The sequence below is a fragment of the Balaenoptera borealis genome (assembly GCF_965194805.1).
Source record: "Balaenoptera borealis genome assembly, chromosome: 10".
NCBI classification, from domain to species: Eukaryota; Metazoa; Chordata; class Mammalia; order Artiodactyla; family Balaenopteridae; genus Balaenoptera; species Balaenoptera borealis.
In genome coordinates, this window is record NC_138874.1 from 61,243,662 (window position 1) to 61,269,697 (window position 26,036).

The 26,036-nt window shown below is 38.3% G+C and overlaps 1 protein-coding gene across 1 annotated transcript in view; it reads left to right on the forward strand.

The window, feature by feature from the left end:
• LRMDA (leucine rich melanocyte differentiation associated) overlaps positions 1 to 26,036 on the forward strand; it is a 1,312,323-nt gene that overhangs the window by 1,075,789 nt on the left and 210,498 nt on the right. Inside the window, exon 7 of the mRNA XM_082408834.1 lies at positions 4,736 to 4,817. Within this exon, the coding sequence (XP_082264960.1) occupies positions 4,736 to 4,815 (80 nt within the window). The 3' untranslated portion in view covers positions 4,816 to 4,817. The remainder of the gene's footprint in view (positions 1 to 4,735; positions 4,818 to 26,036) is intronic.

Below are 26,036 nucleotides of genomic sequence, written 5' to 3' on the forward strand. Positions count from 1 at the left end.
AATTTATTGGTCCAACCCATACTCCCTCATCAGATAAGTTTTCGCATTTGTATGAGTAAAGATGATTATTCTTTCACAGCTAAAATATGAATGGTAGACCACTTACTCTGCTATTTAGTCTTTAGTTCTGTTGAATATGGAGTTAGAAGACTAGAGCTTATGTCAAAGCTAGGGAGATATAGGCTAATTAGTGGTAAGCACTTCCCAGCTCTGGGTATGAAATACAGGTTGCAGGAAAGTTAGTGGAAATTCTTTCCTTGGGGATTTTGAGGTCCAGCAGAGCTCCCCTTCTCTATCTAATGGGAAAATGGACTGGATGTGTTTCAAGAGCTGCCTTGGTCCAAATCAAATTTTGATTAACTGACCACTGGTTCTGCCTCCTACATCAGGCAGTATGGTACCTGGCATCCTTATCTTCATAAGGGAGACATTCAGAAATGCTAAATCATCTATTTCAGAACTAAGGTGGAAATCTGGGATACCTGGCCCCTTGCCCTCATTTTACAAATGGGGAAACCAGCCCAGTGAGGGAAAAGTATGTTGCACATGGTCACTTAACTGTTAGGGGTAGAGCTGGATTTAAATACAGGTCTTTCTCCCCCTCCCCTTACTAAATAGATGGTAGGGCGAGGCCATCCAGAAGGTCAGGGAGTCCTGAAGTGTTTGCTGGACTCTGCATGGCCGTGCAAAGACGTCCTTCCCAGGACACTCAGGGTTTTCCTTAATACCGTCCCTGCCACCATCACAGTGGTGCATCCAAGAAAAGAGGCTGATTCCCACCCCCACAGGCAGCCCCAAGGTCATAACTTAACCTGCATAAGTAGAAAACTCATTCCAGTGAGGGGAAACATCTAAAAGAAAAAGGACCTCTTTAAAACAGATTCTTCCCAGTACATTTTTTTCCATAACTATAGTTTTAAGAACTTACGGCAATGGCAGAGCCGGCTACTTAAGCAAAATTAGGGGCCTCATTTGGCAGGAGAGGATTCCCGTGGGGACAGGGCACTGTCATTTTTCCAGGGCCCCCCAAAAGAAACCCCCCCACAGACAGCTACATGTCAGCCTGATGCACGGCAAACCTGCTTCGTTTATGATGGGCAATGCCAGATATTTTAATTAAAAACACTACATACACCATTAAATGTGTTGTTCCCCTTCTAGTCCCAAGACGTGTAGAGTCCGGGGAGACACAAACAAGGGAACGCATTGCAGATGTACACGGAAACCACCGCCTACCGAGCCACCGCCCGCGGGTTCCCGAATTCCAGCCTCGGAGCGCCTCCCCGTCAAAATGTTCTTTGCCAGCAAACTGTTTCCTCTGTAAATTTTCTCAGTTTATGGCAGTGGCCGTGTTGGAAGGAGGAAGGCCAGGGGGAGAGCAGAAGAGAGAAACCCCCAGTCACCACGTGCCTTCATTTATGAGCAGCTCCTATGAGTTTACAAATAGCCTTCGTGATAAGTGAAGTCTTATGGCCACACATGGGACTGGGCAGGGTTTTTCCCCCTCCCTTGTTAATGTTATTTACTTATTCATTTATTAAATACAAAAGTCCCATTTTGGGGGGGGGGCGGTAATCCCTTCTGAGCTGTGAGCTCAGGTAGGCAGCTCAGTGGAGGCAACCACTTGGTTAATTTAAGCAATCGAAGGCGGTGCACGTGCAAAAATCTCATCCGATTTTAACTGTCACTAGCCGGACCACCTGTCTCCCCAGGGAAACAGCAGCGGCAGCTGGATTTCACTGTCGGCTGCCAGGCTGTCCCCACGCCTTCCTGGAGGAGCCCGCAGCCTGAGTGCCTTCCCTTTCCGGATTTTATTCAAGGTGACAGTTCCTCACACGTTGGCGCTCTGATCACCTCAAGTAGCCGGGATATCGGCGTGGGGGGTGGGGGATGAGTGTGGTCCTCCTGCAGAGCCCAAATTTAGATTGACTGAGGTCATCCTCGGGCCTCGTGACCCCGGCGCTCTGACAGAACAGGGCTGCCAGGAACTTGGCCGCGGCAGCGAGTTTTGTAATGATGTCTGGGGAGAAACGTTCTGCAGGAGCAGGCGAAGAAGACCCCAAGTGCTAGGGAGTGATGTCAGCTTTCGTTAGCGGGGCAGACAGCGTTAGAATATCCTTGGCATAATATGGCTTTGGTATCTCTGTCAGCATCTCTGTTTTCTGTCACCACACACAATCCTGGGCCTGTCTCGAGCCCTGACACTGTCTTTTCAGATCAGGTTATTGCCAACCCAGAGACTCGTTCTGCCTCCCACCACACAGCCCCTTTGTTTGAAGTCGGCCCTCTTGTCATTAATGCACTTGATGTCTATTTAAATCTGAGGGCGAGCACGGTATCTGTTTTCCCGTCAAGAGATCATTGACAATGTTAATACCTCATGTCCTTGCCTCGTTTTCCAAGCTCTGACACTTTGCCACAGTCTCCTGCATTCACCAAACAGCCCTCTCTCACCAGGGTGTCTATAAACATTCTTGCTTCCAGGCCCAGAGGAACAGGGCAGACCTTAAAAAGGGCTTTTATCAATGCTGACCAGAAGGCAGGGCTGGGGAGTGTGGCCCAGAACATGTCACCTTCTTCCACATTATGGCCCATGTTCAGGAATATCCAGCCTGTTTCTAGAAGGGCACTTGCTGTCCAGATTGTATCTAGACTAGGCAAGGTCTGCAGTTGAGGTTTACCGTGGAGAGAGCGCAGAGAAAAGAATTCAATCCAGAATGTGCTGGAGAGTTTCCTGGAGCAAATGCACCCGCTGGTGTGTTGTGTGTGTGTGCGTGTATGTGGGTGTGTCTGCCTTTCCTTCTCTTCTGTGTTCTTTATAATATCTGACAGCCCTATCCATTCCTTTTTATAAAAATTCCTGCTATCCTGGTGCTGTAGAAAGAAATTAACATCCCTCGGCCTCATCCTTCCAGATTCTTGAGGGTTTATTGGAATCAGTTATGTTTAAGGAAGCCCCTTGCAGATTTTCAGAGACTTCTGAGACACTCCCACCCAGGCCTGCAGGGGGTGCTGTTCCCGGAATGCAGCCTCGACGGCCACGCCCACATCCTGTCCTAGCATTGGTGACAATATCAGCACAGTTCCAGGTGCTACGTAGTTCAGCGCAATAAAGGGAACAGCTCAGTGACAACAGGCAAAAGAATAATTTAGGCCCCAAGAAGGGTCTCACTCAGGGAGGTTTCATCCAAGCTCAATGTTTCCAGGCGCCAGACCAATACTGAAAAGCAGAACTTGGGGATTGGGGGCCAAGGAAAAAGCATAGCCAAAGGAGAAGAGTGGTCCACAGTGAACTTGCTCAGGGGACCATGGCAGGAAATAGAGGTGATGACAGCCAGCTCAAGGCCCAGTCTGAGGCCATGGAATGGTGTCGTCCCCTCCCTATTGCCAGCTTGCAGAGATGCTGAGACCTCAGCAATTCTCCACTTTGTCCCGAGCCATCTGAACCAAGGAGCATGTGCCTTGTCATTCAAAGTTTCTGAGAGTCATTTTTAATCCATGTTTAAGAATACGGTCTACAGTTCTGTAGTGGAGAAACATCTCCTGTACAATGACCCAAGTATTTACCACGTAGGACTTCTGATTTGAAGAACCTGAATAATTTCAAGTGCTAATTTATCCCAGTTGAATAGTAGATGGTGGTTGCTTGTTTCACACTATCATCAGAATAATGGGGAAAAAAACATGTCTATAGATAGCTATTTTTACAGACAAATTTGTAGCTCATGAATTTATGTTTTATGGACATTTCTTTGGGTTGTTTCTTTTTTTTCTGGTTATGCACACTTCAGAGACTCACATAGTATTAGTAATAAGACAATTCCATGAAGCTGAATTTTAAGTTTGTTTTTCTAAAATTAAAAGGAAAAAAACCCAAGGTGGCAAAAAGCAAATTGTAGTTACAAATATTTTCTTGGAAAAACTGATGTTTTCTTAATAATACTGTCAAAATAACTGTGGCAGGTGATTTCTTATAGATATTTAGAGTAAATATTGAGTTGATTGAAAGGTTTGACCTTATTCTAGGGGCATTGTTTATAGTTAAGTCTTCTTATGATCTCCGTGAATGACAGGAAAGCTGTATATGGAGCCACAAAACTATTTAAAATAAAACTGAAGATGAAAATCAAGTGCATTCCAACCTGAGAATACAGTTCAGGATTCCCCTGTAAGAAGAAGCCATTTAATGTCGGAGGCTCCGTTACTTTCCGTGTGGCGTTTTGTGAATACCACCATTCTTCCTTAATCACCCATTATGTACTTGATGTCTGCTGGGATTTGGAAGGTTCTCTCTGGAAATTAACAAAATTGATTCATGATAAAGAATTTGAAAAGAGTCACATTCTGGGAAGATTGTTTTATATCTTTTGTTTGGGCTGGGCCCATCTTTAAACTCTTAATTTTCCATTTTTAGAAATTCTACCAAGAGAACTTGGAGAGAGAAGAGGGTTTTGCTTTGTTTTGAGAAGTAATTGGCCAAACTAGAAAATTCTCTAAAATGTGGAAAACAAATCATGCAGGAAAATGTTATTCCTAGGAGCCTGTGCTCTGGTGACATTTTATTTGAATGTCAACCCTGAGGACAAGAAAGTAGGGTCCTTCCCTTCTGGGGCTTAATCCATTTGCTGCCACCCATGGGATCTGTGATTGTGTTGTATTTCTGCCTTGCAGCACCTGTGTTTTCTTGCTCTACTACTTGTGCCACCTGTAATGATGTGTATCTTTTTATTTGCAGGTATCCTGGGGAAGTGTCGCTATGTTTACTATGGGAAAAACTCAGAGGGCAACAGGTTTATCCGCGATGACCAGCTCTGAAGGCAAGTTCTATATGCCTTAGCCAGTGCCATGAGAGTAAAAGAAAAAAGGGGGGAAAAAAAAATAAAGAAAAAGCTAAATGAAAAGACAATGGCCCACCTCGCTTTTCTGTGGGAAAGCTATGACTTCAGCTTTTGGTACCTTCAGCTGACTTTGCCAGGCCTGTCAAGATCATCCTTCTGCCTTAGACTGAGTGGTCACATAGAGATTGACATGATTGCCCTTAAGCAGGCCTCGTCCACCACAGTGACAGACAGCAGTAGCGAAGCACCAGGGCTGACAGGATGAACACCATGATAGACTGCCTGGCCCCTCCACTGCTCACAGAGGAGCAGAGGTCACACCTGGGGCCTCCCTAAGCATGCTCAGTGGCTTTAGTCAAGTGAGAGAGACTGTGTCTTTAGCTTGCCTATTGAGTAGAGATCCTCCTGATACCATCGTGCTGTGGGTTTATTTTTAGTGAAAGAGTCACAGTTGCAAGGAAGGCTCTACTCCCTTATTTCCCTTAAATCTTAACCTCTTGTATTCTGCATGGTCCCCTCCCACCCCACCCCCATCAGCCTTTAGCATCTTTATCACGGGCAATGCATTTCAGTTTGCAGTTTTTCAGAGAACAGAAGAGGTAAGTTCTTAGACACGTTGTACGTTTATGGTGAGCTTTGTGTTCTTACAATTCGTGTATTGGAGTAAATTGCTTTCCCGAAATCCCTGACTACAAAAACATGGACTTTATCATATTTTGTTCACTTATAAATCCACTTCTTGCCCTGAATACTAGGCAGTGTCAGGCATCTTTCACAACACCGGGTTCTGGTTGTACCAAAGACTCTATTTATTTTTAACCACACACCCTCCCAGCTATGTCTATGGCCTTATGTGTGTTTGGAGCTGGCTTGCTCCTTTGGGTGCTATTTAAAGGGAGTGAGGTGATAAAAGATAGAGTGATAGGTCAGGAAGTTAAAAAGGAAAGTGAAGACTGCAAAAAACACTCACCAGACCAAACAGTTTTTAATAAAAGGCGCAAAACCCTTTGAACTTGGTGTATTTCTCAGGATCTCTCAGAAATGAAATCCACAGCTTGTGAGATGGTCTTTGTGCACCTTTGGCTATATTCCAGCCCTAATGTTACAAGGAAAATCAGCGTGATCATACTGGTTGGGTGGCTATAATTCCATTTAATATACTGGTACACCAGTAGAAGATGTTTGAAAGGCTTGTTGCTCTTGACACAGTAGCATTTATTTTTGCTTTTATTTGGACCAGGTGTTCATTGTCCTGGGTCTCCCAGTATTCGGTTAGTTTGAGGACAGCAAAACATGAAAGAGAATCCTTCCCAGTTATAGATACCAAATGACTAGAGAGCTGCTATGGTAAAAGTCTTTCAAGACTCAGAACCCCTGAGACATCCAAGAAGAACCTGCTTTCTCTGTTTTAGTCCGTTTACACGGCCTCTGGCCTACTGAGTCAACACAATCCTTGAATGACTTGCGCTGGGGCTGGCAGCAGTCCGTCTTGTAGATTACACAACACTTGGTGATCAGTTATTGAGACAAGTTTAGATGGAAATCCTTAAGACCATTAATTATTAGAGGATATTGAATGTTTGGCTTTATCTCTCAAATCCGTTAATAACCAGAGTCAAGTACCTTTGCTCTGTTTGATCTACAAAACAGCATTGGGATAATGCTTTAAATGAGTTGTATTCAGTCCCACCCTGGTCCTTTGTTTGGAAGCACCAACACATGTTTTGTCCGTGGCATATTATGGGCAGCCAGAGTTCTGTGCAAGGGCAGCTAGACTAGTCCAATGTCATATCCAATCTAGCGGCACATATATCCTTGTCTTTATAAAAGGCTTTAACCCTGCCTCAAACAATAAAAAAGCACTTGTGAACTGACCACAGAATTTTTCCATCTTTATTTTTCTTACTTGTTTACTTTTCTTAATGTCAGAACCATTTGTATCATGCGCAGGAATGTCTCCCTCAATGCGAGCTTTGGAGGCGAAAAATATTTTTGGAGTGAGTTATTGACCACATTGTTTCCCTCTCTTTGGGTTGTTTATTTTCTTCCAAAATGGTGTAATAACTTTAACTGAGACTAGCTTTAATTATAATTTACGTAATGGCCCTCACGACAGTATATTCATCTTAATGATAGAATTATAGTGAGTTTTGTTTCTCTTAAAAGAGGGATAATGATAATGAACTTGTGTTGGGTTGTTTACAATTCCGCTGTTTGTTAAGCAAGATTTTTCTGTGCTTGAGCTAGATTTTGGTCTGAATTGGCAGAGGGAGAAGCAATGTGGCATGCTTATCTTAAATCCCTAGGAATTTCGCAAATGTTGTATTTCAAAGTAGAGAATTAGAAGGTAATAAATTCAATGCAAGCTCAGACATATTTCATACCCCCTTTCACCGCTTGGTCTTTCTGCTTTTGACCCTATTCCACTGAGCTTTTTCTTTGGGGATCGTGGTGCCAGTCATCCCCGTGTCCTCTCTCCCAGGACACCCATCTGACTTGAGAGCCCCCTGCAGTACAGGCTGTCCTGGGAGTCCTCTGCTGCCTCAGCAAAGTCAGGGCGGACTGTCTCTTTCCTAAGTAATGTAATTTTATAGAACAATTTGTTCCTTGAGGAATAATGTTTTCAATTGTGGGGAATCCTATTAAAAGTACAACTATTACAATCATTTGCTTTTACTTTTACCAGCCGTGCTCATAAACCCTCCATCTGTTTGTTGCTTTAAATAGAGGAACATTATAAGAGATTATTACTCGCTCAGACTACACGTCTGAATGTTGCACATTTTCACACATTCACGTGTGCTGAGGAATACAAGAAAGCAAGCCACAGATTCTGGATGAAAGGATTTTTTGTTTGTTTTGTTTTGTTTTGTTTTGTCTCTGTGTGTGTGTTTTCCAGCAGAGATGTATCTTGCACATTTTCAAGGGAAAATGTCTTTCTTGCTGCTTCTGAGAAATAACCTGGCTTTCTCGTCTTTGTTAATATGCAGATCAAAAACAATCCACAGGGCTCTTTTCATCAAAACAATAACAGTGTTCAGTGGTTGCTCTTCGTAAGAGCAGCCTAAGTCAAATGTGTGTCGCTGCTTAATGCCCAGGGTGGACAACACAGGGTCCACTGAGACCCTTACGTGTTGGCCATACAGCACAGCTGATCCAACGTGACATTCACCATCTGCTTTTCCCAATTCTCTTGCCAAGAAGAAGCCTTCACCAAAGAAGGCTGTTAGCATGACTTGACTCTGGTCTCTGTAACGTGTCTAAATACCATGTTGTAAACTACCGTGACTAAGACCTAGAAAGGGAAAGAACACTGGAAGGGCACAAAACATGTTGGTTACCTGTTTGTATGACAAACAGACCATCAGCCTTTGGTGGAGTACTGTATGTTATTTCTAGTACATCAGCAAACACTTAAGGGATTTGAAGAACATTCAAAGACAGCCACCTGTCTGAAATGATTACCTTCCTACAAATTTACCTGAAAATTTCCAGCAGTAGTAGTTCACCTTTGGGTAATTATAATCCTAAATGTTAAGTTGTCACTTTGTGGGTGGGGTAGGTAATGTTATGTGTACATATTAATGTATTAGCATATGCTAATTTTTCTAAAGTAGCTTGGAATGTGGCAACCTAGGACAAGGGAGTTTTCCTAAGAAAGAAGAGAAAATTCTAAGTTTGGAATGTGTCTAGGGACGAGTTGTTAAGGTGAGAATGATGCAAGTGGTAATACATGGAATTATACCAAGGGAGAGCGTGAAGCAGAGCCTGACGCAGAATTAAAGTGGGGACTCTTAGTGGATAGTGATATAGGGGGCTGAGGGAATAAGGAAGAAGGAAGGGAAAAGACAGTTGATGCCAATTAGATTTGCTGATGTTTAGCACTAAAGTGGTGTTGAGCAATATTTTCTCCTCAAAATGGAATCATCCTTAAGTGAGGAGTGCCACCATTCAGTGACGTTTTACAAGTTTCTCTGCCTAAGACAATGAAGCAGTGTGGAAAAGGTTGATGACAAAGCGCTGTGGGAATAAATGATCATGCATGCGATGGCTACATATGAACAAAGATGACTACGGTTTGTGTACAGTCTTCCACAGAAACCAGCATCCTAAGCTTAGTTCCCTAGCTCTTTGTGGGACTGAAGATCCTGGCGATAGGATTTGACTGTCTCTGGGTGCAGGCAGTAGATGAGAACTCAACTCATAGGAGGAGTGGATAACATCTAAGTTCAACTGGATGACCTGAATTAACATGCAGAATATTCTGGAAATAATTAATGTTTATGTTGTGTCACATCGATTACTTTAAATCAACTTCTCCTTCTTTATATTGGAATAGGAATGAGTTTGAAATGCACTTGGGGATAATCTCCTTTAGACACTAACTTTTCAATTTGAGTATTTGTAATGAGAGGGGCAAAGGCACCTTATGGTGGGCTTAACCAAGATATTCAGGCTATTCAAGTTATGGAGCCTTGAAATAGATAAAAATTAATATACATTATCCATTTACAAATGTTACATTTATTAAATAATAGTTTAAATAATAATAATTAAGTGGTGCTATAAAAGAAATTACATTTGGAAAAATTTCTGTTCAGTTCTTTTGCCCATTTTTCAGTCAGGTTTTTCTGTTTGTTTTGATGTTGAGCTGTGTGAGCCATTTATATATGTTGTATACTAATCCCTTATTGGTTGTATCATTTGCAAATATTTTCTTCTATTCAGTAGGTTGTCCTTTGGTTTTGTCAGTGGTTTCCTTTGCTGTTCAAAAGCTTTTAAGTTTCATTAGGTCCCATTTGTTTATTTTTGCTTTTATTTCCTTTACTTTAGGAAACAGATCCAAAAAATATTGCTATGATTTATGTCAAAGAATGTTCTGCCTCAGTTTTCCTCTAGGAGTTTTATAGTATCTGGTCTTACATTTAGGTCTGTAATCCATTTTGAGTTTATTTTTGTATATGGTGTTAGAGAATGTTCTAATTTCATTCTTTTACATGTAGTTGTCCAGTTTTCCCAGCACTGCTTATTGAAGAGACTGTCTTTTCTCCATTTTATGTTATTGCCTCCTTTGTCATAAATTAATTGACCATAAATGCATGGATTTACCTCTGGGCTCTCTATTTTGTTGCATTGATCTGTATCTGTTTTTGTGCCAGTACCATACTGTTTTGATTCCTGTAGCTTTGTAGTATAGTCTGAAGTCAGAGAGCATGATTCCTCCAGCCCTGTTCTTCTTTCTCAAGATTGTTTCGGCTATTTGGGGTCTTTTGTGTTTCCATACAAATTTTTTAATTGTTCTAGTTTTGTAAAAAAATGCATTTGGTATTTTGATAGAGAGTGCATTGAATCTGTAGACTGCCTTGGGTAGTATGGTCATTTTAACAATATTAATTCTTCCAATCCATGAACACAGTAAATCTTTCCATCTATTTGTATCATCTTCAATTTCTTTCATCAGTGTCTTATAGTTTTCCATGTACACATCTTTTACCTCTTTAGGTAAGCTTATTCCTAGGTATTTTATTCTTTAGATGTGATTGTAAATGGGGTTGTTTCCTTAATTTATCTTTCTGATGATTCATTGTTAGTGTGTAGAAATGCAACAGATTTCTGTATATTAATTTTGTATCCTGCAACATTACCGAATTCATTGTTGAGCTCTAGTAGTTTTCTAGTGATGGTGTGTTTAGGATTTTCTATCTATAGTATCATGTCATCTGTGAACAGTGACAGTTTTACTTCTTCCTTTCCATCTTGGGTTCCTCTTCTTTCTTTTTAGTGCTTTGATTTTTTACTGTTACTATTATTTAACTTAATCTTTCATGAAAAAATGTACTCCAACTTCCACCCTATATTTAAAGTTTGTCAGGCTACTTTTATGCTAGAAAAAAGGTTTTTCTGGGCTTACAATAACTTAGTTAAAACAACAACAGTGAGAGCTACAAAATCTTCTAAAATATTTTAACTAATTACTTGACTTATCAGAAAGAGTTGTCAAGTCATCCTAAATAGCCTGAAAAGTGTGGGTGTGTGGGTGTGTGGGTGTGTGTGGGTGGGTGTGTGTGTGTGAGAGAGAGAAAGAGAGATCAAGATCTGTGTAGAGAACTCCTATGACTGTCATTGTAAATAACTTTCTAACTTTTTTGTAAACTCCACAGTAAGTTAGCGTTTACTCCTGTTAATGATGTTATATAGAAAAATGTATCTGTTTCATACCTAATTAACTAATGTCTACTTTGTGCCCTCCTTTCTTATAAATTGATTAGCTACTTTTTATGACTTGCTTAGGCTCTGGTGTAACAGTATCATGATGTTTTTGGTTTTCCTCCTTCTAGACCTTTGAAACCTAATTTGAACACAACGAGATCATTGTTCAAAGTATAACATAGAGCCGTTTTGTTCCAATTAGGTGATGTCTTTGATACCCAGTGAAAAATAGGTATGTGAGTTATTTCAGAAAGTTAATATATAAAACCAAGTTTTATTCATAGACTATCCATATTTCCCTGTTTACGTACATTCATTCCCAATTTCCATGTCTGCCTATTTGCATATAAAGGCAGTCTTCCAAAAAACAATTCCATTATCTGCAGAGCTATAGTATATAACCCACATTCTGTAGCCACATTGGCTTTCTCTATGTTGCTCAAATGTAATAAATGTAGGAGCATGCCTCCAAATGGAATACTTCTCTCCCCTTCCCTTTTTAAAACTTTACTTGGTATATACCCACTGAGAATGATCCATTTTCAAAGGATCACATTATACTGTAAAAGTTTTGAACTTAATAGTCCATACATTCCTTGAAGGTCAAAGAGTGTGTGATGATGATGGAGGTTACTATCACAAGAGTCAGTGTAGGTATCGTCACAAATTAGGTTTAACTGCTGCCTAACAAATTATATTTAACTGAAAAAAATTAGAATCGCAACTCCAATTTATTAGCCAGGCTTATAGGTTTATACTTGCGAATATTTGTATGTATAATATAGATACAGGACATTGACTTATATGTTAAAATGGATTTTGCAACTCTCCTTTGGCAGTTTGGTCAATGGACCACTTCAGTGGGTAAAATTATTACTGGATTCTTTGCTCTGTTTTTTTAATACGCACATGCATAAGCACATATGCATATTATAAAGATATAATTTTTTTCCTAGAATTATTTTATGATATCAACATTTAATCAAGCATTTAATACCTATTTTATGAAAATGCAGTAGTCAAGAAACCAGACCAACATATATGGATGACATTTGTGAGTACACAGGGGCTCTGGTTATTTAATTTAAAACTCTAACATTTGCACGTACTCCTCATTCCCTCCTACCCCTACTGGGTTACCGATTTCTCTAGAAATGTTTTCTAAATAATTCCATGGTTCATGTTGTCCTCTCTGGATTTGAAACTGTCTTTAAAAACTATGCTAATCCATATCCAGAAGGATGCACTTCGGGCTGCACTTACTCCAAAGATATTTATTGGGCACCTTCAGCATACTAGAAATTAGAAATACAAGAGTAATAAGAGGATGACTTACTTTTGGACAACTTTTATCTGGAGGAGGCTGATATACATAAACATGATCATTATATGCTGTGATATGTACAAAGTTAGAGATCGCACTAAAGAACTATATGAATTAAGGCCCAGAAATGACAGTGAGAAGTTAATTCCAAATGTAACCATATTCCAACCATATCTATAGTTAACATCTTGATCCCAGCTGCCATCATTTCTTACCTGGATCATTCAACCCCACTCTGTGCTTACCAGTCTCCTGACTCTACCCTTGCCTTTCTACAGCCTGTTCTTGACAGAAAGTCAGTGCAATCCTTTAAGAAATGCTTAATAATATCGTGTGTCTCCCATACCCATATCACATCACTCGTTTCCCATCTCACTTGGAGTAAGAGCCAGAGTCCTTATGAGACCCTACATGGCTTGTATGATCTGTCCTAGAGAAATCAGTGTCCCAGAAGCTGTGAGAGTGAAGCAAAAATAAATGCAAATACCGTTCCCTACCACTCTCCCTGCCTTCTCTCTGTTCCAGCCACACTGGTCAGTACTGGACTTTGTACTTGCCATTCAGGTCTTTGCTCAGATGCCACCTCCTTAGAGAGGCCTTCTGGGACCACTGTATCTAAAGTAGCACCCCCAGCACAGTCCACTTACCTTGCTTCGTTTTCCTCTGTTGCACTTGTCATCACTTGACATATTATATATTTATGGGAAGGGGCATTTTTTGTCCAAACAAAGGGAAGGACTTGTTTTGTTCTGAGGCTAAAGGGTGCCTTGCATGTACAGGCACTCAATAAATGTTTTATGAATGAATGAAAGAACAGTTCCAATTCACAGAGGTCTATTAGGCTATGTTTACAGACATACCGTTGCACATTAAATAGGATGAATCTCTTTCATCAAAGGGATTTTCACTTGAAAAATTTCTACCTCTTTTCTTTATCTTGGATCAAGCAAACAAACTACTTCATTCTGTTTGGGAACAATGTACAATGTAGAAGCATGAAAAATGGGCAGTGGAAATGGGTTAACAATGAAACAGGAAAGGAAAATGAATGTCAAGAAGTGAAATGACAAGATGATATGCAGCTTGACCTTGGATGGGTTTGAGATGCAGTGTCAGCTTTATAGGGCCTTCTCTAGTTACACCTCATGCAACCAGCAGGCTGTATGGATTTGATTGTGGACACACCTGTGCATTCTGTATCAGAGATTGTATGTATGGACGTGGAAGCTCTTCTCATTCATTCAGGTAAAATTTTTCAGATAAAATCTAATCTTTATTATAATTCTTATATACCATTATAATAATAAAATATACACAAAGCAAGATTTAAAGAGAAATTCAGTCATATTATTTATGAAATGAACTCTTCTCAGACATTATTAAATTATTATTTTATCCAACATGAATAGAACTAACTTATTTTAACTTTGTAACTTAGCCTCACACCCTTGTCAAAACTTCAGATAGGTAAAGGTAAAATAATGAGATATTTTTCCTGTCAGGAGTGGGGTACAGAATTTATGAATCTAGTTAGGTAATTACAATTATCAGTTATATAAATGCTGTAAAAACTCTTTACATGTGTTCATTAATTTAATCATGCAACAACTTCATCTGGTCGGTGCTCTTATCCACATTTTATTTATTTATTTATTTATTTATTGGCTGCGTTGGGTCTTCGTTGCTGCGCACAGGCTATCTCTAGTTGCGGTGAGCGGGGGCTACTCTTCGTTGCGATGCGTGGCCTTCTCACTGCAGTGGCTTCTCTTGTTGCAGAGCATGGGCTCTAGGCGCGCGGGCTTCAGTAGTTGTGGCTCGTGAGCTCTAGAGCACAGTCTCAGTAGTTGTGGCACTTGGGCTTAGTTGCTCCGCGGCATGTGGGATCTTCCCGGACTAGGGATCGAACCCGTGTCCCCTGCATTGGCAGGTGGATACTTAACCAGTGTGCCACCAGGGACGCCCCTCTTATCCCCATTTTAAAAATAAGGAAAGCAAGGCCCTGAAAGGCTCAGTCCTGTGGACTAGGTCACATACAGGTAGTAGTTGTGAATTCCAGGAGGTTAATTAGGCTCTCTGGGTCCAGAGTCCATGCTCTTCACTGCTGCAATGTCTCTGCGAGAGGCATTCTCTTACTTCATAAAATTCACATTTTTCTGATGATGGAGATACTGCTCAAAACATGTTTGAAGGTTCTCTTTTGGAACAAATCTTAAAACTCTTTTACAAATCATTCATAAAATGAGGCTTAGTGTGAACGCAAAGAATAAGTAGCAGTCTATAACTCAATGACCCAATTTATCCCCTGGAATATGTTTTTTTAAAAAGCACTCTATAAATAAATCCAAGTTACCTTCAAATGAAAAATATTTTCTATGATTTAAGATTTTTTTAAGACTTCCTATGAACACTTAGCACAGTGACTTGAAAGAATTAATTGCCTGGAAAACTCACATCCTGGTTTCTGCTTTCAGTTGGTAAATCATTAGTTATGTTGAAAATTTGGGAAAACTCCATCTTAGTGGATGGTTGTGAATGGTGCCCCAGAACCTACAGGCCTGGTTTCTCTTTCTGCTCTGCTCCCTGCTTTGCCCCTCTGTCTGGCCTTCACTTCCTATGCCAGGTAAGGGAGGAAATGGAAACTGTCCAAAGGCAGCTGAAGTTAACATCATTGAAGGCAAAGCGGATCCCCAGTGTCTCTCTAAACTTGTAATTTAGTGACTTTGGGAGATATGATGTATATGAAAGTGCTTTGCCAAATAAAGTGCTACCCCAGTGTAAATAATTATATGGTAAATTGAAAATTCTGAAGGCATTTTCAAAAAGGAAGTTTTGGAAATGTTTTAGGTGGTCAGTTTCATTCTTAGAGTCAGGGCATAGTCTCTCAAGTTGGCTACTTTAAAACAGACAGAAGCACAATATTTGCATCATTCCTAGAGTGGGGACTCTAAAATTCGTCACCTTTTTATAGCTGAGTCTCATATACTCAGTTGCCTACTACTTTAGTGTTGTTTAGACTTCATGGGTGGTATTTTTCATGTGTCATGTTTTCACTTGGTAATAATTGTTTGTGGCTTTTCACTTACTTTATGCAGTGGCCATACTTGGAAGGAATGAATTTAACATTTCCTTTAGTTTCTGTTTATTCACCAGGGCTGGACTTGGGTGAGGTAAGTGAGGCACTCACCTTGGATACAAATGTAAGTGGGCCCCAAAACTCTCAGTAATAAAGAGAAATAGTATTTTAATCCAATATCTTAAAAAGTAAAAATTAGTGCAAAAAAAGTTCATGATGAACAAAACATTAAATATTAAATAAAAAATGTTTCCCTTAGCCCAGGCTCCAATGTGGCTCGACACAGCATTATATTCACCTGTTCTGTTCTGTCCTTAAAGCATCAAAGCCAACAAACTCACATTCTATGTCCTAGGTCTTGTGCTTAGTTGATACTTATAAACTAGACCAACATGTTTTCTAAGTAATCACTCAGAAATGCCCCTTTCCCTTCTTGCTTCCAACATGTTTCATCTGTTCCAATTTCTTTGACTCTGTTCTCCTTGTATGTCTGAACTTAGTGCCACTTCTAATTTTGGCCATCCATTCTCATTTAGTTTTACTAATTTTTCAGAAATCCCTCCTGGCTTGACTCTTCTACCTTGGGCCTTGACAATTCTACCCAGACCTTTACTTTCCTTAATCCTTTGATGTCCTCAGTTGCCTTGGGTAAGAAATTTCACTTCAGACTCCTGTAATCCCAACCCTGACTAGGTCATACCCCTTGGGGAAGGTTGGGGGGAATTTGGACACCACTTATTTGATGTATATTTTAAAAATCCTTAGTCCTGTCAACACTCAACACTGGTTTAATTTACAACTAAAAATCCTAAACTGTGGCTTGTAGCTAGCTTCATTACTGCAGGCTAAGTTTTATCTGTGATGGTTTCTCTTATCTTTACATTTTCTCCATTTAGCTATTAAAGCAATTCCCAGTGGTTTTTAGTTCTCACGAAAGTTGTTTTCCTCTTCCATAGATTGGCAGAAACTGGGAAAGACTGTGGCCTTTTGTTCGTCACTGCCTGTATATGAAGAGAATAAACCCCACATTTGCTTTTTCCCTCCTAATTATGAAGTGCTATTTTTCCCCACCTAAGGAGGACTGAGAACTAGTGTATGTATATATGTACGTACATATATACACATACATGTGTGCACATTTATATACTTAATCCCTTCTTTTTATACAAATGGCTTCATATGCAATGTCCTGCACCTTCTTTTTTTTCACTTAACATCCCTAAAGAGCAAAATGGATGATGTGATGGTCAATTATATGTGTCAACTTGACGGGCCATGAGTGCCCATGTTAAATGTTATTTCTGGATGTTTCCATGAAGGTGTTTCTGGATGACATTAGCATTTGAATTAGTGGACTCAGGAAAGTAGATTTCCCTTCCCAATGTGGGTGGGCATCCTCCAATCCATTGAGGGGCTAAATAGCCCCTCAAAAAGCAGAGGAAGGAAGACTTTACCCCTTTTATTCCTGCCTCACTGCTTGAGCTGGGACATCTCATCTCATCTTCTGCCCTTGGATTGAGAGTTACACCACTGGTTCTTCTAGTTCTCTGACCTTTCGATTCAGGCTGAATTACACCACCTGCTTTCCGGGGTCTCCAACTCACAGATGGCAGATTTTGGACTTCCCAAGCTCTGCAATCGCATTAACCAATTCATCATAATAAATATTTATCTATATCTATATCTTATTGACTGTGTGTCTGGAGAACCCTGACTAATACAGATGGTATATTACTGCTAAAAGAGACACAAGATCAAAAAGATATGATCATGTGTGCATATATATCTATCAATATAGGCTCACATATACAAAAAACAACTGATAAAACAATGCGGAGAGGAAGAAAAATAGGCAGTTTTTGTTGGAAATTTGTAGGCATACATTATTCAATGTGTTTCAAATCTTAGTAAAGTTTTAAGCTTTAATGACTCTAGAAGTTTAAAAGCTACGCAGTTATGAATATATCATTTGGCAGTATATTTACATTGCTATTCCACTTTTTTTTTGTGGGTTTGAAAAGTAAATTTTTAATTTTATCTTATTTGGATGCAGTAGTTTGTGATGACACTTTCTCAGACAATGGCTCAGTGGAGGAAACCTCTTGCTTGGTCACTTAGGTCACCCGATCTGTCTCTCTTAGATTTTTCCTCACAGGGTCATGTTCAAACTGTCTGTCACGTGCTCATCAAAACCTCCTTCTTTGGAGGATCTTGAGGCCAGAATTATAAATGCAGTTCTTTCTGTCACTGAGAAGCAGCTGAGGAAAGTTTTTACAAAGTTTGAAAATTGACTAGAGTGATGGGTAGCACAAGACAGTAGTTATGCTGAATTTTAGAAAGAAAGATATCAATATTTTAAAGTAGTTAACTTTTCAGATATTATCATTTAAGTTAGTAGCACATGCAGTTCTGAAATGATTAAAGCTTAACACTGCACTAAGACTCTTGGGATTCCCTGAATAATCTAGATATGAAAACTTGGCTTTAATGTGTTAACAGATCATCTTTTGTGAGTCTTTGGTTTACCTTTTAACTTTATTGTCTTTGAATGCGATCAGATTGCTTAATATTTATAAAATATAGGTATGGGAGAGTGCCAGGGCTGTGATATGTCTGAGGAAATTCTTGAAATACCTCGAAATCATGAAGTTATTCTATATTTTCTTCTAAAAGCTGTAAAATTTTGACTTGTGTATTTAGGTGTTTGATCCATCTGGAATTTCCCATGTGGTGGTGTGATGCAGGATAGAATTAAACTTTTTGACTACGTGGCTGGCTTATTGTTCCATTTCAAACTTTCTTTCCTTTTCAGTGCCACCTCTGGCATTGCCAAATTTGTGTATATGTGTGGAATTATTTCTGGGCTCTCTGTTTTTTTCAAACACGTGTAATTACCTTTTCTTGTGCCAATATTACCCTATTCTAATTGCTATGGCAGAGTGATTTTTTTTCTCCTTCCTTCCTTTCTTCTTCTCCCTCCTTCCTTCCTTCCTTGCTTTCATCTTCCTCCTTCCTTCTCTCCTTCCTTCCTTTCCTCAATTTTATTGAGGTATGATTTACATACAGTAGAACAATAAATTACTTCATTATAAGTTTAGATTTCAATGAATTTTGCCAGATACATTAATCTGGATAATCACAATGCCAATCAAGATTTAAAACATCCCCATCACCCCTAAAAGTCCCCTTGTACTCCTTTACAGCCAGAACCCCCAATCCTACTCAATAACTCATTTATTTTTGTCACTATAGATTAGTTTTGCTTTTTCATGAACTTCATATAAATGGAGTCATATAGCATATACTTATTTTGTGCCTGGGTTCATTTGCTCCCTATTGTATATCTGAAATGTACCTATATTGTTCCTTTTTATCACTGAATGGTATTCCAGTGTATGGAGATAACACAGTTTGTTTCTCCATTTTCCTTTGTGGACATTTGCCTTTTATCAAGTTTGGTGGTATTTTCTCTTATTCTTTTATTTATTCTTTTATTTTTTCTTATTCTTGATAAAATATATATAATATCAAATTCGCCATTTTTAACTGTATACTTCAGTGACATTAAGTACACTCACAGTCTTGTGCAACCCTTGTCACTCCGTTTACAGAACGTTTTTACCATCCTGAACAGAAATCCCAAACCTGTTAAACAATAACTCCCTATTTCCTCTTTCTCCAGCCCCAAGTAACTTCATTATACTTTCCGTCTCTGTGAATGTGCTTTTTCTACATACCTCAAGAGAAATAATTACAGTATATATCTATCCTTTTGTATCTGGCTTATTTCACTTAGCATAATGTTTACAAAGTTCATCCATGTTGTAGTATGTATTAGAATTTCATTCCTTTTTACAGATGAATAATATCCCATTGTGTGTACATATCACATTTAGTTTATTTATTCTTCTTGATGGATATGTGCATTGCTGTAACCTTTTGGCTATTTGGCATGATGCTGCTTTGAACATGGATGTACAAGTATCTGGTTAGGTCCCTGCTTTCAACTCTGTTGGATATATACCTAGAATGTGAAATGACTGGATCATAAGGTAATTCAGCTGTTCAACTTTCTGAGGATCTGCCATACTCTTGTCACAGCAGTTGCGCCATTTCCAGCAACAATACGTAAGGGTTCCAATTTCCGGATTTTTTCCTTCTTTGTTTTTTCATTTATAAGATCCATTTAGTGGTGTGAAGTGGTGTCTCATTGTGGATTTGATTTGCATTTCCCTCATGACTCAGATGTTGAGCGTCTTTTCATGTGCCTGTCGGCCATTTCAGTATCTTCTTTGGAAAAAATGTCTATTCAAGTCCTTTGCCAATTTTTTATTTGGGTTATTGATTGATTGATTGATTGATTGATTGATTGATTGATTGTGGTAGGAGTTCTTTATATATTCTGGATCTTAATCCCTTATCAGATATATGATGTGCAGATGTTTTCTCCCACTCTGTGGGTTGCCTTTTCATTCCCCTGATGGTGTCCTTTGTTTCAAAAAACCTTTAAATTTTGGTGAAGTCCAATTTATCTATATTTGTTGTTGCCTTTGGTGTCATATCCAAAGGCAATTAAGAAATTATTGCCAAATTCAATATTTTGAAGATTTCCCCCTAATGTTTTCTTCTAAGAGTTTTATAATTGTAGCTCTTTCTTTCAGTCTTTGATACATTTTGAGTTAATTTTTCTATATAATACAAAGTAAGGATCCAATTTCATTCTTTTGCATATGGATATCCAGTTTTCCTAGCACCATTTTCTTTTGTTGCTTAATTTATTTTTATTTTTATTTTTTTAACATCTTTATTGGAGTATAATTGCTTTACAATGGTGTGTTAATTTCTGCTTTATAATAAAGTGAATCAGCTCTACATATACATATATCCCCATATCTCCTCCCTCTTGCGTCTCCCTCCCGCCCTCCCTATCCCACTTCTCTAGGTGGTCACAAAGCACCAAGCTGATCTCCCTGTGTTATACGGCTGCTTCCCACTAGATATCTATTTTACATTTGTTAGTTTATATAAGTCCATGCCACTCTCTCACTTCATCCCAGCTTACTCTTCCCCCTCCCTGAGTCCTCAAGTCCATTCTGTATGTCTGCATCTTTATTCCTGTCCTGCCCCTAGGTTCTTCAGCACCATTTTTTTTTTTAAGATTCCATATATATGTGTTAGCATACGGTATTTTTCTCTTTCTGACTTACTTCACTCTGTATGACAGTCTCTAGGTCCATCCACCTCACTACAAATAACTCAATTTTGTCTCTTTTTATGGCTGAGTAATATTCCATTGTATATATGTACCAGGTCTTCTTTATCCATTCATCTGTCGATGGATATTTAGGTTGCTTCCATGTCCTGGCTATTGTAAATAGAGCTGCAGTGAACATTTTGGTACATGACTCTTTTTGACTTATGGTTTTCTCAGGGTATATGCCCAGGAGTGGGATTGCTGGGTCGTATGGTAGTTCTATATTTAGTTATTTAAGGAATTGCCATACTGTTCTCCATAGTGGCTGTATCCATTTAACTTCCCACCAACAGGGCAAGAGGGTTCCCTTTTCTCCACACCCTCTCCAGCATTTATTGTTTGTAGATTTTTTGATGATGGCCATTCTGACCGGTGTGACGTGATACCTCATTGTAGTTTTGATTTGCATTTCTCTAACAGTTAGTGATGTTGAGCATCCTTTCATGTGTTTGTTGGCAATCTGTATAACTTCTTTGAAGAAATGTCTTTTTAGGTCTTCTGCCCATTTTTGGATTGGGTTGTTTGTTTTTTTGATATTGAGCTGCATGCACTGCTTGTAAATTTTGGAGATTAATCCTTTGTCAGTTGCTTCATTTGCAAATATTTTCTCCCATTCTGAGGGGGGTCTTTTTGTCTTGTTTATGGTTTCCTTTGCTGTGCAAAAGCTTTTAAGTTTCGTTAGGTCCCATTTGTTTACTTTTGTTTTTATTTCCATTTCTCTAGGAGGTGGGTCAAAAAGGATCTTGCTGTGATTTATGTCATAGAGTGTTCTGCCTATGTTTTCCTCTAACAGTTTGATATTGCCTGGCCTTACATTTAGGTCTTTAATCCATTTTGAGTTTATTTTTGTGTATGGTGTTAGGAAGTGTTCTAATTATATTCTTTTGCATGTAGCTGTCCAGTTTTCCCAGCACCACTTATTGAAGAGGCTTTCTTTTCTCCATTGTATATTCTTGCCTCTGTTATCAATAATAAGGTGACCATACGTGCATGGGTTTATCTCTGGGCTTTCTATCCTGTTCCATTGATCTATATTTCTGTTTTTGTGCCAGTACCATACTGTCTTGATTACTGTAGCTTTGTGGTATAGTCTGAAGTCCAGGAGCCTGATTCCTCCAGCTCCGTTTTTCTTTCTCAAGATTGCTTTGGCTGTTCAGGGTCTTTTGTGTTTCCTGTAGATCTTTTGTAGCAATCTGTAGATTGCTTTGGGTAGTATAGTCATTGTCACAATGTTAATTCTTCCAATCCAAGAACATGGTATCTCTCTCCATCTGTTTGTATCATCTTTAATTTGTGTCATCAGTGTCTTATAGTTTTCTGCATACAGGTCTTTTGTCTCCTTAGGTAGGTTTATTCCTAGGTATTTTATTCTTTTGGTCGCAGTGGTAAATGGGAGTGTTTCCTTAATTTCTCTTTCAGATTTCTCATCATTAGTGTATAAGAATGCAAGAGATTTCTGTGCATTAATTTTGTATCCTGCTACTTTACCAAATTCATTGATTAGCTCTAGTAGTTTTCTGGTAGCATCTTTAGGATTCTCTATGTATAGTATCATGTCATCTGCAAACAGCCTAGCACCATTTTCTGAAAAAACTATTTGAAAGCACTTGTCACCTGTGTTGAGAGTCAGTTGACCATACATATGTGAGGGCTTATTTCTGGACTCTCTCTTCTGTTTCATTGCCGAACATGTCTGTTTTTATGCCAGTACCACACTGGTTGATTATTATAGTTGGAGGTATTTTGAAGAGTGCTGCTATGAACACTCTTGATCATGTCTTTTTCTGGCTATATACTTTTATTACTTTTGGTAAACACTTAGCTGTGTAATTGCTGGGTTATATGCTAAGAGTATGTTTACCTTCATTTAAAACTTCCAAATTATTTCCAAAGAAGTTGTACCATTTCACACTCTCAACAGCAATGTAGGAGGGTTCAGTTACTCCACATGTAAGCCAACATTTAGTGTCATCAGTCTTTTAAAATTTTAGCCATTATATTTCAAACGTAGTGTTCTAATATTGTGATTTTATTTGCATTTCTGTGATGTTTAGCAATTTTGAGCATGTTTTCATGTACTTGTTGGACATTCATAGGTCTTCTTTTGTGAAATATCTGTTCATATCTTTACATTGGTTCATGTGTCTTCTTATGATTGAGTTGTAAGAATTCTTTATATAGTCTTGATACAAGTCTTTGTCAGATGTATGTATTGCAAATATTTTCTCCCAATCAGTGGTTTGCCTTTTTGATTTCTTAACAGAGTCTTTCAAAGACCTTTTTAAAAAAGTTTTCATTTTTGAAATAATTTCAGATCTACAAAAATTTGCCCCGAAGTAACACAAAGGGTTTCTGTATACATTTCACCCAGCTTTCCCAAATGTAACATCTTCATAATTACAATGCAATTATTAAAACCAGAAAATTAACATTGGAAAATACTTTTAATCTATAGACCTTACTTACATTTCTTTGGTTGTCTCACTAATGTCCTTTCACCTATCAATGATCCAGATGTTTATAAGAAATTTATTAATTTTTCTTATCTTTTTTAAGAACCAGTTTTGGTTTCATTGATTTTTCTCATGTGTTTATTATTTTACATTCTTACTTTGTTATTTTTTCCCTTTCAATTCCTTTGAGTTACTTTTCTTTTCGTTTCCTAGGAAAACTAGTTTTCCTAGTTCCTTTTCCTAGTGCTAATATGATAACTTTGATAGTTGACTTTTAAACTGTCTTCTTCTCTAATAAAAGCATTTAAAGCAACACATTTCTTTCTAAATACTATTTTAGCTTCATCCTCACATTTTGATTTGTAGTGATTTTTATGTCATTCCTTTAAAAATATTTAATAATGTCCTTTGTGATGTCTTCTTTGACTTATGGATTATTTAGAAGTGCCTTGTTTAATTTCCAAATATTTGAGTGTCTTCCAAATTATTTTTCGTATTCATTTCCTGTTAAATTTGTGTGTATGTGTGAGAAAATGTACTCTGTGTGACTTTGATCCTGCTAAGTGTTTGAGCTTAGCATATAATCCAGCTTGGTGGATGTTCTACAAGCACTTAAAAAGAATGTGTCTAGTGCTATTGTAATGTATTGTCCTACAAAAGTCAACTATTGCAAGTTGGTTTATATTTTTGTTCAAGTCCTTTATGTCCTTACTGATTCTATATATAAATTTTAATTAATTACTGAGAGATATACATTGAGATCTCTAACTATAATTGTGAATTTTTGTATACATCCTTTTAGTCTGTAAGTTTTTGCTTTTTATATTATAAAGCTGTTATTAGATGCTGTTTACTCATTTAGAATTATTATATACTTGTGATACATTTGCCTTTTTTAATTTTTAAGTGTCCTGCCATATTTCAGATAATATTCCTCATCCTGAAATCTGCTTTATTATCTATATAGCTATTTCAATATTAGTATGATTTCTCTTTTTTCATTCTTTTACTTTTAACCTGCGTCTTTGTATTTAAAATTACTTTTCTATTCGTAGCATATAGTTGCTTCTTGCTTTTAAAATGTTGAACAATCTCTGCCTTCTAATGGAGTGTCTAGATAATTTACATGTCATGAAATTATCAGTATATTTGGTTTTAATTCTACCATCTGGCTATTTGCTTTCTATGTGTACTGTTTGTTCTCTGTTTCTGTGTGGTCTTTCTCTTCCTTTTTATTGATTAATCGTTTCAGTATTCCATTTTACCTTTTTTTTTGTGGTTGTTCTAGGGTTTACAATAACAATCTTCAACTTATCTCAGTGTGTCTTTAATCAATATTTATTTCTCATGCATTGTAGTGCCTTACAACAGGGTACTTCCATTCCCTCCTTCTATCCTTTGTGCTTTTATTGTCATAGATTTTATTTCTATGCATAATGAAATAAAATGCATGCATAATGCTTTTAAAATTACTTTTATTTAAACAGCCAGTTTTCTTTTATTTTTCTTTTCTTTTCTTTTTTTTCTTTTTGCTAAGGGAGCAGGTGTGAACGAAGCCAGTGGGCAACCGGCAGCCGAGTGGCATCCCCTACTTCCTCCCCCTCCCCTCACCACACCCCCCACGCCCCCACCCCACCCCCAAGTCAACCTAGCTCCTCCTCCCTTAAACAGCCAATTATCTTTAAAAGAAGTGTTTAAGAATAAAAGGTTTATGCACACACATATTTTTCTAATTTAGGTATTTACCATTTCTGGTGTTCTTCATTTCTTTCTGTAAATATAAATTCTCAGTGTTCTTTTTTGCTTTATGTAAATCTGAGTTTCCATTTTGAAACGTTAGTGTGAAAACTTCCCTTTAGCGTTTCTTATAGTGTGGTTTTTGCTTGTGATAAATTCTCTCAGCTCTTGCTTGTTTAGAAATGGCCTTATTTCACCTTTGTTTTCGAGGGATATTTTCACTGGATATAGAGTTGTAGGTTGGCACTTTTCCCTTTCAGCACATGAAATATGTCATTTCATTGTGCTCTGCCTTGCATCATTTTTGGTCTACGGTCATTCTAATCTCATTTCTCCGTATATAATGTGGCTTTCTTTTCCTGATAGCTTTTAAGATTTTCTTTTTATCATTGGTTTTCAGCAATTTGATTATGATGTGCTAGGGTGTGGTTTCTTTTTGTGTATTCTTTTTGGGGTTTGTTGAGCTCCTCAAATCTGTGAGTTTATAGTTTTCATCAAAATTGGAAATTTTTAGCTATTTTTTTTTTGTATTTAAAAATTTAGTTTTTCCATATTTGCCTTCTTCTACTCCTTTTTTTAAAACTTTCCTCCAACTTGGTTTATTACCTGTAGTTCATGGGTGCAATTTGCCTGGTTTTTGTACCAGCTGACTCTCATTATGATTTTTTCTTTATAATTTCCTTCTTCTTTCCCCTCTTCCTCCTTTTCCTCCTCCTTGTTCTTTTTCTTCTTCTTGATGTTGGTTTGCCAAGATCACACTTGATGCTCTGCATCAAGTGTCTCTATTTGGGCAATTCCAAATTTGCCTTTGTTAGGAACTTGTGGGTATTACCAATTCCAGAGTAGATATTATGTTCATTTTCTGCTTGTAATTCTTTCCCTAGGAGTGAAGTGTAGTTTTGAACTCTCCACATCTCCCATTGCACAGACTTGGGTTTCCAATTTTGTGTGAATGAATCCTTTACCACATACTGTTCAAAGCAGTTAGTTGGATCACATGTCACATCCTTTCAGGCTCAGTGCCTTATTCAGGAGCTTAGGTTCAGTTCATTGTGCTTAAGGGCCTGGAATCTAAAACTTCCTCCCCTCAGCATTTATGCTTGTACCCTACGCCCCTGTGGGCCACTTGATTTTTATTTTCATACTC